At 44.2% G+C, this 21576-nt stretch overlaps 1 protein-coding gene and 1 pseudogene across 1 annotated transcript in view; both read left to right on the forward strand.

Moving 5' to 3' along the window:
• The window catches only part of UNC119 (unc-119 lipid binding chaperone), a 403376-nt gene that overhangs the window by 239844 nt on the left and 141956 nt on the right, over positions 1-21576 (forward strand). Inside the window, exon 3 of the mRNA XM_078680113.1 lies at positions 8773-8875. Within this exon, the coding sequence (XP_078536239.1) occupies positions 8773-8875 (103 nt within the window). The remainder of the gene's footprint in view (positions 1-8772; positions 8876-21576) is intronic.
• On the forward strand, positions 17623-18496 carry LOC144824990 (oxidative stress-responsive serine-rich protein 1 pseudogene; annotated as a pseudogene).

A 21576-nucleotide genomic window follows, 5' to 3' on the forward strand; every position in this document is an offset into this window, starting at 1 on the left:
AATAATATTAACATTGGGTGCAGCAGCAATGTGTTGCCCAGTGTAAGGAGCTCTCCCTAGTAGCAATGAACGCTATGTAATGAAATAACACTACAATTAGAAGCTCCCGCTGTCTTACAGGTGTAGTGGCAGACGCATGTAGAAAAGAGTACTATAGCCCTCTCATGTCACCAATAAAGAAAACTTTCAAAAATGTACATTGTCAGTCCCCTAAGTGTATTCTCTATGTATCGTACTGCCATATATCTAATGCGGATAAATTAGATGCGGATGAGGTGGGGGAGGTCCCATGTCAACCTGCTCAATTTGGTTAATAACTGCTCACCTACCAGCAGCTAGGGTCGGAGCTCCTTGGGTATGTGTTGACCTTGGTTTGGGTGAAAACACAACGAAAGACTGGGGAAGCAAAGGGAGATTCACTGTAGAAATCGCCTGGATGCGTGAATATGGGATGTATAGTATCCCCTCCACAGGAGCATATATGTTTACGCCACCTCAATTTATGTTGAACTCACCCATCAACGAACACATCCCTGGTTAACGCACCTAAGCTCCCTGACCCATATATACAGTGGTAGTAGCACAATAGCTGTCCATAACATTGCCCTTAAATATGCCTACTACGTACAATTGTATCAATACTATTGCTAATATTTAACTTATATGTTGCTTAATGTTAAGAGTACTTTCATCATTATGACTAGACCCAAAAGTGTCACGGCACTGAACCATATAACAGTTATGTTTATGAGAGAACTGTTACAGGAATAAACACACAAAATTAGCATTGTAAATTGATATTTAGCGTACTTCCGTCGATCACGAATATACCCCCAAGAGTCAGGGCACTGCACTATAGAACCAGATACGTTACCTGAGTTAAATGTTACCGAAAAGCACAAGCAAAATTAGCAGGCCATAGAGTAGAAGCAACAAGTTAGAAGGCACACAATCTCAAGCGCAGCAAGTACAGACTGTACAAGCCAAAGTAAGAATAAATATGACAACATTTAATGACAAAGAACATCCTGGCGAGCAATCCTGCAGCACTGGATCCATTAAAGCCGGCCCACTGACCACAGCGGGACAAACCCAATTACCATGCGCCTCCCGTCGTGATGTCTGATCCTACAACCCATCTTGATGAGTCCTGCAGTAATAGAAATTGAAAGGAATCGATACCTCATACCCGCCCCCTACCACCCCCCACTGCCCCGTTCCCTCCATGTTTGTTGATCTTCCCTTTGCCGCTCTGCTGCTGAAAGACAAAACAACACATAAAATTCCCCAAACCCGCTTCCCCCCGCCAAGAACAAAGTCGCCCGTGAGGAGGAGGGAGGGGCAGGAGAGCACGCTCGTCACACGCAAGCGCGCCATCTGACCAGCGGCCATGCGCGACCCCAGAATGCCAGCGGGTGATAAATGTAAATGTAGTATACTTGTAAAGCGCACAGCTGCCCCAGCAACGGGGCGTCCCGGCGCTGTATAACTCTGGGGAACCCGTCCTGGCTTTCCCTGTGGGATGGTCCCTTGCTGGGAGTCCCCAAGGTGGAGCCAGGCATCCCCGGAATTGGTGGGGCCGTTGTGGAGATTAGGCAAGCTAATGCCCAGAGTTGCCGAGTGGAACCCCTGATTAGAGTAAGCACCGAAGCGAGAATTATCGAGTCCGCTGACCAAGGTCCACGACCCTGCCGCGTCGGGAATTGAACCCTGGTCCCAGGCTGACTTCTGCTCTCGGGCCTGCCGCCTCTAACCAGTGAGCCACACTACTCCACAATCACGCTACCTGGCGTGTGCCGACCTTCTCTTCCAGCTGTCCTGCAGTAAGACACAATAAAAAGCGTCAATTAAGCCCCCCCCCCCCCGCATCCCCAGTGCACGGGTGAATATAAAGTCCAACATCTCACGACTGTCATTATTGCTTCATTTAATGTAACGTTCGCCTAAGTATTATGTCCACTTGCAATGCACGCATACATCAGCTGTGTTCCTATAAGCAGCGCTAAGACACCATCGGGTAACGTCCGCGCTATGTAACAACGCACAAATAATTAAATAAATAAGCAGTCGCCGATCCGTTAATAATACACATGACACATAACTCATGCATCCAGGACAGTAACGTGACAAGATGTCCTAAAGTGACCGATAATGTCCATAGCAACGCACCGACTCCTGTGTGTGAACATCGCGCCAGGGTCGCGCCAGGGCAAGCTATCCCAGACCCTCAGCGCTGCTGATGAGGTGCTGCGAGGGGGGGGGGGGGGGGGGAGGGGAGGAGGAGGAGGAGAGGAGGAGGAGGAGGAGGAGGGGGGGGAGGGGGAGGAGGAGGAGGGGGGGGAGGAGGGGGGGGAGGGGGGAGGGGGGGGAGGGGGGGGGTAGGGCGCGCGAGACTAGCACGAAGGCGAGACTACCCTCCGTCCATTATAACCCCCAGAAAGTCCAGCGTGGGCCCCAACCACGAGGACAAAGGGCCCGCGAGGCCACAGGTGCCCGAGCAACAAGTAAGATACGGCACGACGGAGAAACCTCCCGGGGCACCGCCTGCAGACGCCGCTCCCTCCCACCCGGGTCCGAGGGAGGGAACAGGGGCCCGATGCCCAGTCAGTCCTGGGGCTTAGTATACCAATATGCCCTCTGCATCAATGTAATTATCTGCCCCTAACGCCACATGTGAAACAAAACTACAAGACCCAGAAAGCACAGCGTTTCTGGCGAAAACCAGGAATGGCTGCGCGAGCGTGTCACATGGCGCGAGGATACCTGGCTGCCGTGTGGGAGGACCAGAGGTAAACATGAATTATTCACTGGGTCAGTATGTAATCAGGGCGTTGTCCGTAACAGATAGATACATGTAGATAAACGTTATGGGAAAATCTGGGTGTGGGAGAGGGGGGGACGACCTCCCGCCCGCTCGCCTGACGCTCAAGGTTACCCGGAGACCCCGGCCCCTTCTCCCCACACAAACAACATCAGAGCAACTGACCCGGCCGTCTCTCTCGATACTGTCGTCCTCCACCCCGCAGCAGGGGAAGCAATGCGGCCCCGCAGAACGGACCCTCTCCCCCGCACTCCCCTATGAAAAACAACCCTTAACCCTGCACCAAACCCACAACGTCCCTCCTCACCTTAAAAGGCAACGGGCAGTCACCCGCTCATGGTCCAGGCCGGGGGGCGAGGGTCAGTGCGAGCAGCAGTGGCCCACGAACAAAGAGGGCGCTTGGCCTTCGCCCCCTGGGCTATATAGTCACCCCTCCCCCCAAGAGACAGGAAGTGACATCAGGGGGGACCACTGATCCCCCCCCAACCACTAGACCGCTCGGGGTCTGTGCCATCCTATGGCACTAAGGGTGGCCGCCCTCGTAGGTGGCCACCTTTGGTGTCCCGGGGCAGCCCATCAATTCCTTTGCATTAACTTGCACCCGTCTGCTAAATCACAAACTCTTTCCCTTCTCCATAAAACTAATCTGACTTTCCTCAATTTACATGTCCTTACTAGCACTAACTTTACTCCCGCTACTAACACTTGCATATATATTTTTTCGACGGGCACACACGTATACTTTTGCCTTCATACAATCCCCAGCCTTGATGTGACGTACATCCCTTAAACTCCTTCACCATCCGGACATACCTGCTCACTTTATCGTAACTATTTTCCACGCTGCATGCACCCCAGGCAGTTGTTTGTTCCCCGTGTACCGGACCATCAATTTTGAATCAACCATACTCCTCCCACCTTCCCATCAAGGAATACATCACATGAGCCCTTACAGACTCCCATGTAAACTACATTACCCATAGTTCACTGAAATGTGCATTAAGGTAATCCGTACTGTCGCAGAACTCGGCACAAAACTCAGTACATGTGCGCAAAATGTTGCATATCATGACTTATTGCCAAATTAAAGGTCAATCTGTACATTTGTTCTCTCATTACCACCATCTTCAGTTGTTGCTCAGAACTCATTGATGAACCATATGTGGAATTTTCCATGTGATAGTTTTCATTTGAGTTTAACTGTATGCCGGGTGCCGCACCAACATTGGGCAAATGTGTGGAAACCGTGAAAGAGGTGGTATGCACACCGTGTTTTGCAAATTATAATCCATTTTTTAAAACTCAATTTTTCACCAAACTTTACAAATTGCATGCAGAACTGGGCTGTGCTTAATCCTAGATGCACTTTAATGAATGCAAATATGTGGGGAGCGTGTAGTACACGCTCCACTCCCAGATGCACTGCATTTAATGGATCCCAGATTCAACCTATATTAGTCCATTTGACCTCGCTCAAAGTTCATTCAATAATGTTCACAATGCTTTTCCAAAATTAGTTCAACTCATTTGTCCAATCCACATATAAAATGTATTGTATTTTAGAAACTTCACATATTAACAAGCGCCCATCCGGACTTCTTCAGGAAATACGATCCAAATACACAGAGTTCTGCAAGCAATTTGTAAAGTTTAGTGAAAAATGGATTATAATTTGCAAAACATGGTGTGCATACCACCTCTTTCACTACTTTTATTAGTCACACCGTTTGGGCTGCAGTTTTTATTTACATGAGTCATGGATTGACCACTGTATGGTTTCCCTAAGGGCGTTTCTACTTCTTTTATTTTGTATTAATAGTTAACCCAACGAAGTGCTTTGTTGCTCTATAAGTTTGTAGGAATGGCTTCCCCTTCTGGTTACTCTGTGGAATAGACAATCAGAAAAATGTCGGTGATGCACTGCTCGGTTTAAACGTTTTAAATGATGGTAGGAAGTGTGGGTGCACTCCAGGGTGGCGTTACCGTCAAACGCCTAACTTAACCGCATGCGTGCGGGCGGAATTCCGCTCGCACGCTGAGATTTGCGGTATCGCATGTTACGTGACGAGCTGGGCTCGTCATGAGCGTGCGAGGAGGCTACCTCATGACGAGCCCAGCTCGTCATGAGCGTGGAAGGGGTTAATAAGACATGTGGTGTGCGCATAGAAATGCGAGTACATCCCCCATTGAGGCACTCCATGAGGGGTCAAACAAATTGATTCCAAAGTTTTTTTAGAAGGTTAAAGAATTTATTATTCTATGGTAGTAATGTCAAAGTTCTCATAGATATTCACGTCATATCAATAGCGATAATTCAATGCATATATAATCACTGGTGGAAACAAACTCCACAAACTCCAATGCATTTCGGGCGGAACGCCCTTTGTCAAGGAGAGCTGAAAAAGGAAAAAACGAGCCCGTGTTAGGGTGGGGAATCGGGTAGAAACGATACCAAATTAATGTTAAGTGCCGATCAAATAAATGTTGTGAACAAGTCTTCCGTAGATGGATGTGAACAGTGAATCGGGTCGGGATACCGGAGGGTTGAGCAAAGTTAAGGTGGCGATGGGTGAAAAGGGGTGGTGGGGGTTTAACACAAGAGTGGGGATAGTGCACAGAAAAACGCTAAGTGACAAGTCGCCCTACGGGTCGACAAAGAACTTACTTCAGAGGAGTAGCGGGAAGACTCACCGCTCCAATCCGTGGGTCTAAAGATCCCAGTGTGTTTTAACGTTCGTAAGTGTGGGAAGTTAAATGAAACAATGGGGTGTGACGAACATAGAAAGAGGACTAACGTGATCTATACAGAAAGAGAGCGTAGAGAAAAGGACTAGAATGGGGGCCATCTTGGAATAGTGCGGAACTGTGTATGAGTGCTCAAGGTTGAAAAAAGAAAAATGAGGAAGAATGAGGAAAAATAAAAAATAAAAGTAAAAAGGGGAGAATGAAGGGGAGAATAAAGAGCAATGAGACATACAATTGACATATGGTAGTTATAAATGACAACTGTATTCGACACGATCATTGAGCCCATGTGGTTTTAATGTCTGTAGACGATGAATCTATTCGAGTTCTCTTTTCAGTAGTAGCTTACGATTGTCAATGCCTTCTGTGGAAATAATGAGTTCCAGTACGATAAATTGAAGTTGTGCAACAGTATGATGAAACTCATGAAAATGCATAGCAACACTAGATTTCTCCTGTTTTGTACGAATGTTTGATTTGTGCTCATTCATACGTGTTTTAATTTTTCTCTCAGTCTTACCGACATACATTTTGCCGCAAGGGCATTTCAGCGCATAGATCAGATTCTTGGAGTCACATGTGCACTCACTTGTAATTTGATGGGATTGCCTTTCATTGGGTGTCTGATAGTATTGCCCTTGATGACACAATTGCAATTGTTACAGTTTAGGCATGGCTGTGTACCTTTATGAATTTTGATGTTAGGTGATGGTTTTGTGAGAATTTCCTTTATGTTCTTACTACGGGTGTAAGCGAACAGTAGAGGGGTTTGGAAAATGTCCCGAAAGTCAGGTTCCATTTGTAACATCGGCCAATATTTAAGGATGATTTTCTTGTATTTTGTGCTAACCAAAACCATACGTTCTTCTGATTGTTTGGGTTTTTTGGAAAGGCTTTCTTGTCTAGTGGTGCTAGCCACTCGATTGTGAGCTTCCTTGAGGATTTTGTCAGGGTACCCTCTGTCTAAGAAACGGTTATGCATTTCCTGGATTCTGGTATAGAAAGTTTGTTCTTCTGATACAATGCGTCTGATGCGTAGCATTTGGGAGAATGGCAAATGCTTCTTAAGTGATCCCTGGTGGAAGCTAGTGAAGTGTAGTGTGTTATTCCGGTCAGTTGTTTTCCAATGTAAGTCAGTGCTGAATCCTTTTTCAGTGATCTTGATGTGAACATCAAGAAATGAAATCTCTGTCACTTATTACCCAGGTAAGTTTGATGCATTCGTCTTTGGTGTTCAATTCCATCAGGGCATTTGTGAGTGCTTCTTTGGTATCAGTCCAAATAAGAAACAAATCATCGATGTATCTGACATACATTTTGATTTTGTCACGGAAGGTGTTGTTGGCGTATATGTGCATATTTTCAAAGTTTTCCATGTAAATATTGGCGTATGTCGGTGCTGCCCAGTTTCCCATTGCCATTCCGGATAGTTGAAGGTACCATTTCTGATCTACTTGAAAATAACTATGGTACAACGTGTACACCATAAGTTCCATGATGAATGACTGCATGGATATGTCAATATCACTGCTGAGAAGGGCTTGTTCAATGGCTTCTATTCCTCCCTGGTGGGGTATGGAGGTGTATAACGAACTGACGTCTGCGGTGCAGAGTATCAGCGAGTTACTGTTGTTGAATTGGATCTCCGCCAGTTTGAGTAAAAATTCTGTGGTGTCTTTGATGTAACTTTTGGTTTTCATGACCAGTGGTTGAAGATATTTGTCAATAAATTTGCCAGTGGGTTCGTGTATTGATCCTTTGGTGGAAACTATAGGCCTGAAAGGTGGGTTGTGAAGGTTTTTATGTATTTTAGGACTCATGTGGATTGTGGGACTCTTAGGGTGTTCTTGCAAGAGATAATTTTTAGTGCGATCTTCAATGATCCCTGTTTGGTGAGCTTTCCAGAAAAATTAAAACACGTATGAATGAGCACAAATCAAACATTCGTACAAAAAAGGAGAAATCTAGTGTTGCTATGCATTTTCATGAGTTTCATCATACTGTTGCACAACTGCAATTTATCGTACTGGAACTCATTATTTCCACAGAAGGCATTGACAATCGTAAGCTACTACTGAAAAGAGAACTCTAATGGATTTATCGTCTACAGACATTAAAACCACATGGGCTCAATGATCGTGTCGAATACAGTTGTCATTTATAACTACCATATGTCAATTGTATGTCTCATTGCTCTTTATTCTCCCCTTCATTCTCCCCTTTTTACTTTTATTTTTTATTTTTCCTCATTCTTCCTCATTTTTCTTTTTTCAACCTTGAGCACTCATACACAGTTCCGCACTATTCCAAGATGGCCCCCATTCTAGTCCTTTTCTCTACGCTCTCTTTCTGTATAGATCACGTTAGTCCTCTTTTTATGTTCGTCACACCCCATTGTTTCATTTAACTTCCCACACTTACGAACGTTAAAACACACTGGGATCTTTAGACCCACGGATTGGAGCGGCGAGTCTTCCCGCTACTCCTCTGAAGTAAGTTCTTTGTCGACCCGTAGGGCGACTTGTCACTTAGGGTTTTTCTGTGCACTATCCCCACTCTTGTGTTAAACCCCCACCACCCCTTTTCACCCATCGTCACCTTAACTTTGCTCAACCCTCCGGTATCCCGACCCGATTCACTGTTCACATCCATCTACGGAAGGCTTGTTCACAACATTTATTTGATCGGCACTTAACATTAATTTGGTATCGTTTCTACCCGATTCCCCACCCTAACACGGGCTCGTTTTTTCCTTTTTCAGCTCTCCTTGACAAAGGGCGTTCCGCCCGAAATGCATTGGAGTTTGTGGAGTTTGTTTCCACCAGTGATTATATATGCATTGAATTATCGCTATTGATATGACGTGAATATCTATGAGAACTTTGACATTACTACCATGGAATAATAAATTCTTTAACCTTCTAAAAAAAACTTTGGAATCAATTTGTTTGACCCCTCACGGAGTGCCTCACTGGGGGATGTACTCGCATTTCTATGCGCACACCACATGTCTTACTCTGTGGAATAGGCCATAGTGACCTTCAATCGGTATGAACGTGCAGATGGAATGTAGGAAATCCTTCAAATATACCCATCGTAAAGTACATTGTTAGGAAGCTTTGCTTCTGGAGCTAGACTTGAACAGTTATAGTCTACGCCGAGCTGGAGGTTAGGATTTTGTCATTTGTTGGCTTGTCTCATTTCAGAACGTGAACACGGAGATAAGAAGGATGTCGACCCCAACGCCGGGCGGTTTGTTCGCTATCAGTTTACCCCAGCATTCCTCCGGCTGCGCCAAGTCGGAGCCACGTAAGTAGATGGCAGCAGTGCTTAATTTGTAAAATAATAGGTACCGAGGCTCACATTTTCTTCAGAAGCCTACCGCTTCTGAATGCCTGGATTGTTTCTCTGGGCTGGTCCATGTCCACATGCAGTGCACCAGTTATTTATCCATTATGTACGTGGCCTCAGACGATAATATAACCAGGAGCAACACTTTTTAGTGTTTATGTATTTGGAAAAATGAAACGCGATTCAGACGTGCTAGCATTCGAACCTTTGACCTACAGACTGCTTACAAATTTAAGCAGCGACGCCTTAACTCCGAGCTATCCCTCACTTTTGATGAAACAATCTATATTATTCCAGTAGTGTGGTAAGGGTGACATGAGCCTAATGCAATCATAGAAAGTAGTCCTACCCGTCCCTTTTAGGAAGTAAAATACTGCTTTAACATACTAGGTGAATCATCCAACGAGTTACATCTTTTATTTTATTTTCAGTTCGGGGCCACCACCAACTGAAGAAAACAACCTGTTGTCATGGCAATGTAAAAAAAAGTGCTGGTGCCAAGCACCGGAAAGCACTGGCTCAAATTAAGCACGGACAACCAGGTTTATTTACAGAAACAGGTTCACTTCCATGGATGCCTCGTTTGTTCCCACGTACGCTAATCTATACATGGGATCGTGGGAGAAGGAGGTGGCATGGTCAGATACATTTGCCCACCACATGAATAAACTTCTACTTTGGGTGCGCTTTGATGAACTGTTTTTAATATGGGATGGAGAGGACTCACCTGCAGGAATTCATCCAGGAACTCAATTGCAATGAATATAACCTCCTATTAATTGCTAAATGGAGTAAAACTAGCATTGAATTTCTGGATGTGCCTTTGGATGTGAAGGATGATGTCAACAACATGCATATCTCTTGCAAAGATACCGCTTGCAATTCTATTCTGGATGGCAATAGTGGGCCTCCTGAAGCACAAAGACACTGGCCCGGATCAATCCCAGATTTGTTTCTTTTTAGAATATAATAATGAGCATCATTTGATAAGATCCCTTTGTTCGCACAGAATTGGCATGTCCTCCAACTCGAAGAACAAATGCATCAAAAGTAAAATAGGTCAACATCCACAAATAACCTATTTAAAAATCCAGATTGCTAGGTGACATTTTAACGAGAAGAATGTTTATAAATGATGTCAAGTTGAATTGGCTAGCTAAGATACATCTGGGGTTCTGGAAATATGATCACTGTAAGGCATGTGTATATGGCGTGAACAGGAATACATTTGAGACATTTGAGGGCCAAACCCGCCATATAACTGAACATAACGTGCAACACTGACTTTGTTGTTTATGTTCAGGGCAGGAGGAGCTATTTTTAGGGACTACAACGAAAAATAAATATAGGAAGACAAACTGACTTTTGACCTCTGTCCCTGAAAGCCAGCAAATGTGACCAGATAACAAGATTTAAATGCATCTTTACTGCTCACAAAGTGAAAGAGCAATGAAGATGCCTTTAAATCTTGTTATCTGGTCACATTTGTAGGCTTTTGGAGACAGAGGTCAAAAGTCAGCTTGTCTTCCTATATTAATTTTTCTTTCTGTGACTGAAGTTAGAGGATTTTATAAAGTGACCTGTGATCCAGCGGTAATTTCTCAATGCAAAACCTCATATACCTCTATTTTACGGCTGAAAAGGTGTTGGGTCCTTAACACCATATATTACCTTCAGGAGACTTTACATAAACATGAAAATCAAAAATGCATTTAATATTTAAGCCAGTAAAGAGAGTTGTGGAGTATTTTAAAGACTTTTATTTTCTAGTCAAAAGTACATATTTCTCTGACCCTTTATTCATTAGTCAAATATCAATCACGTTGCAGAGTATTGAAAACAGGAAAAATAGAATTAAATACAGAACATATTATATGTTTCAAACAAAGCATTCCGGAAAGGAATAAGACATCAAATCAGAGTTCTTTAAAGAGCTCAGGAAATATAATTCAAGAGTGAATTATGCAAGGCTAATCAATAATTAGCAAAATCTCCCATCAAGAGAAATAAAAGTATAAAACAAATCCTTTCAAAAACTAGTTAATTAGTCAAAGCATAAATTTAGAGTTTTAGCATCTAAATCTAAAAAAACCTTTCTATCTGTTGCTCTCTCTGCCCTCGTCTGTGATTTAGGAGTAAGACAGCCCGCGCTTCACAAGTCCACAGAGGAATGTGATCTGCCTTGCCAAAAATATGACGTGCAAGGACTTCTCTGAAAACAATATGAGCAAGAAACCCCCCACCTCTCCTTGGACGCAATCTTCTCCAAGGTGCAGCAATCTCCTCCCGCGACGTTTCTCGTACCTAACCCATATGATGTGTGGTCTAATCTGCTCCTTCTCAAGAGCTCACACGCCCCCCTAAGCCTAAGAGCCAACCACGCCTCCAAAGAGGTCATTATGTATACTCTAATTCGTGGCAGACTACAATAAAATGTTCCATATTCAGAAAAACTCGCACTGTGATTGGTTACCATATGTGACATGAGGGTCTCACCATTCTGTTCTCATTGGAAATTCCAAACCATACCGGTTTTAACAAGAGAAGCGTTAATGATTAATACACGTATATGTTTTAGCAACATTTCCTAGGAAAAATGTTTCATTCTATTTTCCTCCTTTCGGTCACATCGCACGCAGGAAGGATACTTTAACTAACACTGGTACATTGGCACGATCACAAGAATGTACAGTTCACAGTGGCCTCGACTCCTCCTTCGTGTCTTGAGGCAAGCTGGTATAATCTGCACATGCTCTCTTTTTTCAATGCAATTCACAGCCTTGCTGGATTAACAGGCAGCCATTTTATCTTCGGTCCAAAAACAAACACAAAAATAATATTAAATTACGAAATAAAACCCATTATGTTTTACCTCCCCCATACTAATACCCTGTATAAGTGATTACCTAGCAAAACTTAGTTTAAAGCAGCTTTTCATATTATTTGTGCACAACATGCAAAAATGTGCAATTTGCAACAGAGCATAATACATGCACTAGTGTAAATTTTCAAAGTGTACACAGTTATTACATACTCATAGCAGCATGCTTTAATGATTTAGATAGCTTTTCAGGCAAAAAGCGTTTGCCCCGTGTGTAGTGTTTGGTGCATGGTTAATTAATAAACATTATAAGATGTGTTATGAACTGAACATTTTTTGTCTAAATATGCAACCAAGCCAAAGTCTCTTAAGACCGGAATAGTGAATGTAGATGGCAAGGAAAATGAGCTGGGAAGAGCGAACACATTCTATGATTATCTTCAAAACTAAAAAGGCCACTTAAGTCGCAAGTTTTTCTCTAAACTGCAAAAACACATGTTAATTCAGCACAAATATTTCAGACTGACTAGGCCGAACTTCATATTTTTATGTGCAATGTGTTTTCCCTTGCACCAAAATGTGTGTTAATTTAAATGCAGTCTGTCTGAAGCACAAAAAAATAAAGCTATGCCTGACTCCAGATGAAATCTGCGCTCCATCACCTGTGTGACAACTGAACTGTGGAAACCATGTGAAATGAAAGGCTGTAGGATGGCAGGCTTTTTTCTAACACAACACTGAAACAACTAAGTTAACTGTTCAAACATTTCAGATATATTTGACTAGTTATGAAGACACGTTTGTAATTCTGTGGTGAAAGGATATTTTGATAGGATTAAAACAAATTAAAGCATGTTACTTGGTGATGTGCAAATTTTAAATATCACCGAAACCCAATTTCCAAACATTGTTTATGCGCTATTATCATTAAAACTACATGTTAGTCGGAAAGTTTTGTGGCCATTTCAATTAATATTATGCCGTCTGTAAATGACCGTGCAGTACCACATCATGCTTTAGTAATATATTTATGAAAAGTGAGTTTTTAAACATGAACTGGGAATTATTACTGCTCCTGCCCAGATTACCATGCTATTTGTGAAACAAGAGGCAAGCCAGGGATCGGGTGCAATCTATATATGGGCATGAATTTTGGTATATGTAGAGCAAACATTTGGTCTAGTAAATAAAGCTATTTTGTAAAGCAGAAATAGTGATCTTGCATATTTGAAGGTGCTTTCTTATATGATAATAATGGAAAAGGCTGCTCCACAATACAAAATATTTGCCTAGGATCACAAAATTTGAGACCAGTTCACGGGTCAAGTACTTCACAGTTAGGTGGAGTAGATTTTTACTGCAGGTCTAGTAACATTTTAATGATTTTTCGAGCCCTGACGTCCTTGAATGTAATTGCCAAATGAGATATATGGAGAGCAAATTCAACACAGTGAAAATTTGCATATTACAACATGTGAGGGCTATAAAAAATCAGGACAGAAACTATCCTATGGCTAAACGTTTCTGAGAGGTATACAGAGGGGATCCCAGTTGTTTGCGATACTATGAGATCAAACCTACCAAGGCACCGATGCACAAGGGAGAGCGGGACTCGAACTATGTGATGCAAATCTAAAATGATCATTCTGCTGGGACTTGATATGGAACGTAGATGCAGAGATATAAGCACATGGGCATTTATATATTTAATGCCCCATAACAAACTAGGGAATCTGCCTCTCATAGGCAACCATTCCTTTACTTGACTATTGCTGCAACTTCCAGAGCATACTGCTGTTTACTTGAGATCCGGTGGGGTACCTTAGACAATTTCAGACTTATTACACCTGGCCGCCCTGTACAATGACTATCAACATATAGGGATCCCGTTCAAAGAGGGGGCGCTATTGTAGACCTAAATCTGACACCAGCAATTTATGATCTTGCACTTGGACGCTTTCTATGGGTATGGCTGTTGCATGGGTATAATAATGTATTCATTTGCTTATTGACATATTTTCACACCATTTTATTAATGCACGAATAGATGGTCCTTGCAATTTGCACAGAAATGGAAGTCTAGGTTGGCTCTTTGAAATTTTAAATATATCTGTATTTCTCTGACTTTACCTAAAGTGGTCAAGGACAAGATCTCGCCATCCCATAGAATGGAAATGAATTGAATGCAATGTACGAAAAGGGACCTGTATTAGTGAATGCGGTATCATGATACCCAACTCTGTAATGGTGTCATTGGTTAATAGATGCCAGACATGAGCATCTTATGATTTGCATATGAACACTTTATATAATTATCACTGCTAATGAACTTCATTTTTCACTTTCTAATCATGATATGACTTTGATCTTTATGCCATCAAGTTAATAGATGAACATTGGCATTATGCATTCCATCGTCGGGCTCTGTTGGCAATGTGATATCCTCTTTATTCTAGGTGGCATTATCCAATATAACGATATGAATCAATGACCCACTGCGAAATTTGAATGTTTGTTTTTGTGCGAGTAATTGGTGATTGTTCTACCTTAAAGTTGGGGTAGCAAATTGATGCTCCACCATATGAAGTATATGATGTGTATACACTGTCGATCCGTGTCCAAAAATAGATGAATTCTGATTCTTTAAGTGTACCCTGTATGTGCTTGGTGATCATGACCACATTTCCAACATGGTGCTTAAGTGTGGTTCATGGTGCATTGAAGGAAGCAATCCAGCTCATGTGATGGGGTGTGGGGTGTGGGGGGGGGGAAGTGCAATGATAGGACTGTTTGTAAATCACTATGGTGTTGGGATATAGGTTACCCAGTTGAAGGCGCAAGCCAAAACAAATTGGTGTCCTGTTTTTGTTTGGTGCACGTATCTCAACAGTAAAAGCAACTATCTACATCCTGCTGTGCCTGGTTGAAGTGTTTTAACTACCTAAAATGTTCGACATTTTGGTGTGGCTGCCTCGGAAATAGAAGATCACTGAACACAGCGGTATATAGATTTCCAGCTAGTCCCACTGTCTCGGGCAGGTACGGCGCTCTTCTTTATTTGGTGATGGAAGACGCAAACGGCAGGACCACCCACTGCAATCTCTCCCGGCTTTTTTACTTGACGTAACCGAAAAATGAGTTGCACTCTCAGTTTTAGTATTTTATCTTTATTTATTGCATACAATGGAGTGGCAGGCAAACGCCCAACACACTTTAATCCCGCTTGACCTTAATCAAGGATATATAATCAAAGTATTGAACAGTCTAGTGCCACCTCCTAAGTGTTTTACAGGCCAGCTTTAACTTTTTATTTCTGTTAAACACTACAATATTTTGAGTGGAACATCAACCACATTGCAGCATTTACGGTAGAAATGTGCTGTATAGTCAAATAACTTGGAAGAATCTGTTCTAACTGTAAGATAAGTGAAGAAAAGGTGCCTGCCGGGTAAAAAGTGCACCAGCTCCATTCAGCATACACTGTAGCTATAAGGAAGCCAGCAGCAGAGAGGCACAAAGGTAGACCACACAGAGATCATGGGGATTAGAAGCCGCCTTCTTTCACCCACAGTAGGGGCACTGCAGTGCTTAATTTAAAAAAAAGAAGTGCCGGGGCCCTCCTCAGGAGGCATTGCAACTTAAACAGCCCGTTGCCCCTGCCAACATTGGCAATAACAGTACCAGCACAACTACTTGCCATCACGCTCCTACAACTCTGACAATCCCAAACCCCCAAATCTTTAAGAATGTCTTAGTCGGCAGGTATTCATTGTTTTTAATTTTTATAGGATTAATGTATAACTGTTGTGCGCTTCACTGAGCTTGCGGAAGCAGAATTCTTAACTCCAGCCACTCTTTAAAATCAGTTCCTCTGCATCTCCTCAAGAAATATAAACCTGCCAAACAGGAGCCTGTATTTCTGTGCCAGGAACCAAAGCCTTACTTAGTCATAAGTGCGCTTGGCTGATATCATTGCTTACAAGAAGAGCACTTCACAGAGGCATCCATTATTTGCTCTACCAGTGATTAAGGATTTCTTTGAAGGCTTAAGGAAGTATTTTCCCCCAGTTTTGAGATCTTTTTTCCCTGGAACTGAATATTGTCCTTTTCAAATTGATAGGACCTCAGTTTCAAACCCATGCACAAAGCAGATCTTCAACATCTTTCATGGAAAGTAGACTTTCATGTCTTCCAGAAGGGTAGGTGAGCTTCAAGTAATCTGCACAGAAGATTTGTACTTGGATTTCCACCACAATAAAGCGTCTTTAAGAACTTCAACTTCTTCTTTCTACCCAAAGTAATTTATGATTTCAACAATACTTAAACCATCTCACTTCTAACCTTCTTTCCAGACTTTTCCTCCACGGCAGAAAAGCCAAGGTTGTGTTCGATGTAAAAGGGTCACTTATGTAATAATTAGATGTGACCAAGGGATCGGACAGGCCAAACAACTATCCATTAATTTGGGGACTGTTTGCAAAGATCTATTGTCATGGAGGCGAACCATAGCTGGTTTGGTGGTGTCATGTATTATCACGTTATTAGAAGGCAAACCAGTTATTGCCTGGAAAACCCAGAGCTCATTCCACTTAAGTCGAAGCAGCTACTGCCGTTTTAATAGTAGTGTTCCTATCCTGAAAATCTGTACAACAGCGACCAGGAGATTGATCCATACATTTGCTAAGCACTATTAGATCAATTCCAGAACCGAAAACGTAGTGGCACACGCCTGCCTACAGTCTCTTTGGATAGGCTTTATCTTTTTTCCACCTTTGCCTTGGGTTCTTCCTCCAGGGCTGAGTATTAACCTTTTCGATGCTGATGACGGAACCGCTCCGTCATCAGCCGCGGTGGTGCTGTGCTGATGACGGAGCGGTTCTGTCATGGCCCGCCCGGCGCGCCTGCGCGGCGCTTATTTGGCACCTGCGCGGCGCGTTCTATTGAGCGGGCGGGGCCATGACGGAACCGCCCCGTCATGAGCACAGCTCAACCGAGGCTGGTGACGGAGCGGTTCCGTCACCAGCATGGGAGCGCCGCGAGGCCCTCCCGCCCCCTTAGCGCTGCGGCGGAATAGCCGCCGCAGCGAAGGTGTTAAGCTTGCTCAGCTCTTTTATTTATGTATGTTAAAGAGAATCCAATGACCGGATTAAGAGTTACATACCTGTAATACTAGTTCTCAGCCATAAGTGCGTGGGTGTTATCTCTCAATCCATAAACATCCCTAGTGCCCCTCCCCCTCCCCCCCGTTATAAAGGCGTGGGTAGAAATGATTCACGAGCAGTGGTCTATCCACTGTAATTACTCAAAATGAGCGGCCTCGCTGACCCACAGAGCGTGATGAGAAGGCTCCAGGAAATCTTAAGAGTGCAGTGTCATTAGGCACTGCTGGTGCATACCCTATTAGAGGCTGCATTTTCGCTATCATACTTGTTTTACTAAAGGGTTTAAATACAGTGGTATTGTCCACTTAATGCATTTTCTTGTTAATTTGGCTAATTGAATGTTTAAAAAGGTAAGAATAAAAGAAAAGCATTGCTGAACGAACTGCACAGCAAGGATGTCGATGATGGTGTTTTAGAGGTGACTCACCTCAAATGTGAAGTCGAAATCTAGGTGGCACCCTACTCATATCCTCAACGAATTTTAACAAAAGGCAATGCAATACTGACTAAAGCTAGGTTCCCTATTGGTTGGAAACCAATATCATGAGGCTGTAGGCTTGATTTACAGGATAAATCTAGAAATTATTAATGAGCGGCTGATACAGTGGGAGTTTAAACACGGGGCCACTGCTGTTCATCTAGACCTGTTCATAGCCCTTTAGCCACGTTGTCCGGCTCCATGATTTCTTTTTCAGTTGGGTATTGTGGTTAAACAGTTGAGCATGGAGCCTGACGCTAAAGATGGGGAAGAGGAGAATCTGCAGACTGCATGTAAAAAGCTCCAGGTGGATGCTGATGGATATACCGTATGTCTTTGTGAAGGAACAAGGCAAACATAGATCAGAACAATTGCAGAAGAAACAAAGTCCAAATGTCTATGTCCTTCCAAGGAAAGTCGGCACGGGTCAACAAGAAAGGGTTCGAGAGGAACAGTCCAAACACCGCATAGAAGGAGCTCCAAGTCTCCAGTTCTCCATCCTCCTAAGATCACATACTGTAGTTCAAAAACCTCCATGTCTGGCACACTACTGAAACATAAGATCCAAATAGAAACTCTAGATGGGGGTGCTGGGCTAGGAAATTCTGCCTAAGAAGAACCCCTTGCCACTCTTAAAGTCCTTGTTAGTGGAAGATTTGATGAACGCCCAGAAGAATCTGCTCCAGAACCAACTTCAGACGCTAATGTTGCTAATCAAAAGTCTGCCATTTCATTGGTTTCTGAATCGAGCCTGAAGCCAATCCAGCCTTCGAATTTCTGAATAGTGTCTAAATCCAGTGCAGCTAAAAAATGTACTTTCAAAGGTAAATAATGCCACTGTAAAAACTGGCCGAATATGGAAGTGTACACCTTTTCTCGTTTACGGAAGTATTATTTCTGAATGTAAGAAGAGCGTGATGGAGGGCTATTCACAGTCTCTGCAAAATAGAATCCAGATTTTAAGCACAAGATCATCTGGATCACCATGCTCTTGTTCAGAACAAGCAAGGGCATCCGTGGATGACGTATTTATAGAGGACCATTCTGGTTACATGGAGTATTACTTTTTTATTCCCAAGGATATGTCCTACATGGCTGAAATGATGTACACTTTATAGGTTATCATTCTGCTGGTTTGACAAGACCTCTTGTAGGTACAGCAGTTACGCGGTCCCCAGCCTTGGGCATCATTCTTAAGTTGAGGCTGCTGATCTGGCACGTTTGCTTGTAATGAAAGATAATTGGTGAATCGCACATCACATGAAGTAACTGGCCTTTGTTTAACTCCAAGAAAGTAAAGCAGTGGCTACGGGGTAGGGTTACAATGTGAGGAAGTTGCATTAGTGAAATGCTCCTTTAGTAAAATAGCTTTTTTTGCTCTTAATAAATCTTTATTAATGGGTTGATTTCTTTGTAGGACATTGTTTTGAAAATGTATCCATTTGTCAACGGATAGTTTTTCATTACTCTTTGATCACCTCTCGGCTACATGCAATGAAACTTGAACTGGACGTCCTAACTAGCAAAATGTTCCATCTGTTAGGAAAATGGCATCTCTTTGTTTCTGGTTAAGGTTGCATGCAAACAGTTGTTTGTCAGTTGGATTACTTGTGCAGCAAATGTATTGAATGAACAGTATAGCTGATGCGTTACATTTGATAGTCACTAGGTTTACATAATTCCTGAAAGAAATCTGGATTGGCAAGTCTGTTTTCCTTGAGATCAAAACTCATTTCTTTGTCCTAAGTTTGTTGTGCTAATTTTTTTTGTAATACAATACAGTATTAGCTTTCTTCTACCCATAAATGGTGGGAAGCTGACGATGATGTGCACTGTTAATCAAATTGTCGACTTTCGGTTGTGTTGGGGGAAAGAAATGTAATTGTTGAAATTCATAACATTAGAGTGTTTACATAACTGGAAATGAAATAGTCACTGTGGTTTCCATTTACAGCCTGAACAAAGAAGGGCAACAGATCAATAGTTCTCTTATCCCACTTGTGGTTGTCTGTGCTATAAGTGATTTAGTCATAGATACGAGACCAGAGGCAACTTTACATCTTCTCAATTTGGTTCAATCAATCAATCAATCAGGAGTTTGTTAAAGCGCGACTACTCACCCGTAAGGGTCTCAAGGCGCTAGGGGTGGGGGGAGAGTTGGGGGGGTGCAGGTTCCATTCCATCAAGGAGGGGGTCTGTCGAAGAGCCAGGTTTTGAGGTTTCTTGCGAAGATGGGGAGCGATGTTGTCTGTCTGAGGTGGAGCGGAAGGGCGTTCCATGCTTTGGCCGCGAGGAAGGAGAAGGAGCGGCCTCCCGATCTGGTCTTTCTGGTGCGGGGGACCACAGCGTAGGAAAGCTGGGCTGATCGTAGGGTCCTTTGGGGTGCGTGGAATTTGAGTCGGCTGTTCAGGTATGCTGGTCCGGTGCCGTGGAGGGCCTTGTGTGCGTGGGTGAGCATCTTAAAGGTGATTCTCGTCTCGACGGGGAGCCAGTGGAGTGTGCGCAGGTGCTGGGAGATGTGGCAGTGTTTTGGCAGGTTGAGGACCAGTCTTGCGGCGGCGTTCTGGATGTTCTGTAGCTTGCGGATGAGGTTTTTGTTTATTCCGGCGTAGAGTGCGTTGCCGTAGTTGAGTCTGCTGGTGACCAGGGCGTGAGGGACTGTCTTTCGGTGTTCGAGGGGGATCCATTTGAAGGTCTTACGAAGGAGGCGGAGGGTGTGGAAGCAGGAAGATGAGACAGAGTTGATCTGGCGGTCCATTTTGAGCTCGGAGTCCAGGATGATTCCCAGGTTGCGTGCGTGGTCTGTGGGGGTTGGCGGGTTTCCGAGGGCGGTGGGCCACCAGGTGTCACTCCAGGCGTCAGGGTTTGGGCCCATGATGAGTACTTCTGTTTTGTTGGTGTTTAGTTGTAGGCAGCTGTTTTTCATCCATTTGGCGACGGCTTCCATGCCTTCTCGAAAGTTGCGTCTGGCGGTGTTGGGCTCGTTGGATAGGGAGAGGATGAGCTGGGTGTCGTCTGCATATGACACGATGTTGAGTCCGTAGGTTCTGACGATGGGGGCAAGTGGAGCCATGTAGACGTTGAAGAGCGTCGGGCTGAGGGAGGAGCCCTGGGGGACTCCGCAGGTGATAGGTGTGGGGTCCGAGAGGAAAGGGGGGAGTCTGACCCGCTGCGTCCTGCTGGAGAGGAAGGGCAGGGGTCCGTGGGGGCCCCTGAGTGGATTGACTTCATTGTCTTCAGTGTGTCTTCGGTGGTGAGGGCTGTCCAGTCATCAATCGCTGGTTTCCGGGTGTCGGGGGTGGTTGGTGAGGGTTCAGTGTGTTGGTTGTCTTCGTCGAAGTTGTCGTAGATGCTCTTGATTTTGTGGTGGAAAAAGATGCTGAGTTTGTCGCAGAGGTCTTGTGAGGGAGGGATGTCGGTAGACTCGCTGGTGGGTTGGGCGAACTCCTTGATGATGCTGAAGAGTTCCTTGCTGTTGTGTGCGTGGGTGGAGATTCTGTCTTCAATCGCTTTTTTCCTCGTTTCTCTGATGAGTTGATGGTGGGCGTTGGTGGCGGCTCTGAAGTTGTTGTGGGCTTCTGTGGATTTGGTGTTTCTCCAGGTCTTTTCGAGGCGGCGGCATGTGCGCCTGGACTCTCGAAGTTCGGTGGTAAACCATCTGGCTTTCTTGGCACGGGTATTGTTGTTTTTCTTGAGGGGGGCTATGGTGTTGGTGCTGTCCGAGATCCATCTATGCAGGTTTCGGGCTGCGGTGTTGGGGTCTTCGTTTTCCGTGATGGTTGGGGTGGAGTTGTTGAGTGAGGAGGTGAGCTGGTCATCTGTGATTTTCGTCCAGTTTCTTTGTGGAAGCAGGTGCTGGTGTCTGTGGATGGTGGGTGTTCTGAAGGTGAAGTGGACGCAACGATGGTCGGTCCATGGGAGTTCGGTGGTGTGGCTGAAGGTGATGGAGTTTCCTGTAGTGAAGAGTGGGTCGAGGGTGTGTCCTGCTGAGTGCGTGGGCTCGGTCACGATCTGGCGGAGTCCAATGTTGTGGAGGTTGTCCAGGAGGGATGTGGTGTTGGGGTCCAGTTGATTGTCGAGGTGGAAGTTGAGGTCTCCCAGCAGGGTGTAGTTGGTGGATGCGATGGCCTGCGGGGAGATAATGTCCGTGATGGAGTTGGCGAAGGGTCCGCGGGGTCCAGGGGGTCGGTAGATGAGG

Source organism: Lissotriton helveticus, chromosome 3_1 (assembly GCF_964261635.1).
Source record: "Lissotriton helveticus chromosome 3_1, aLisHel1.1, whole genome shotgun sequence".
Lineage (NCBI taxonomy): Eukaryota > Metazoa > Chordata > Amphibia > Caudata > Salamandridae > Lissotriton > Lissotriton helveticus.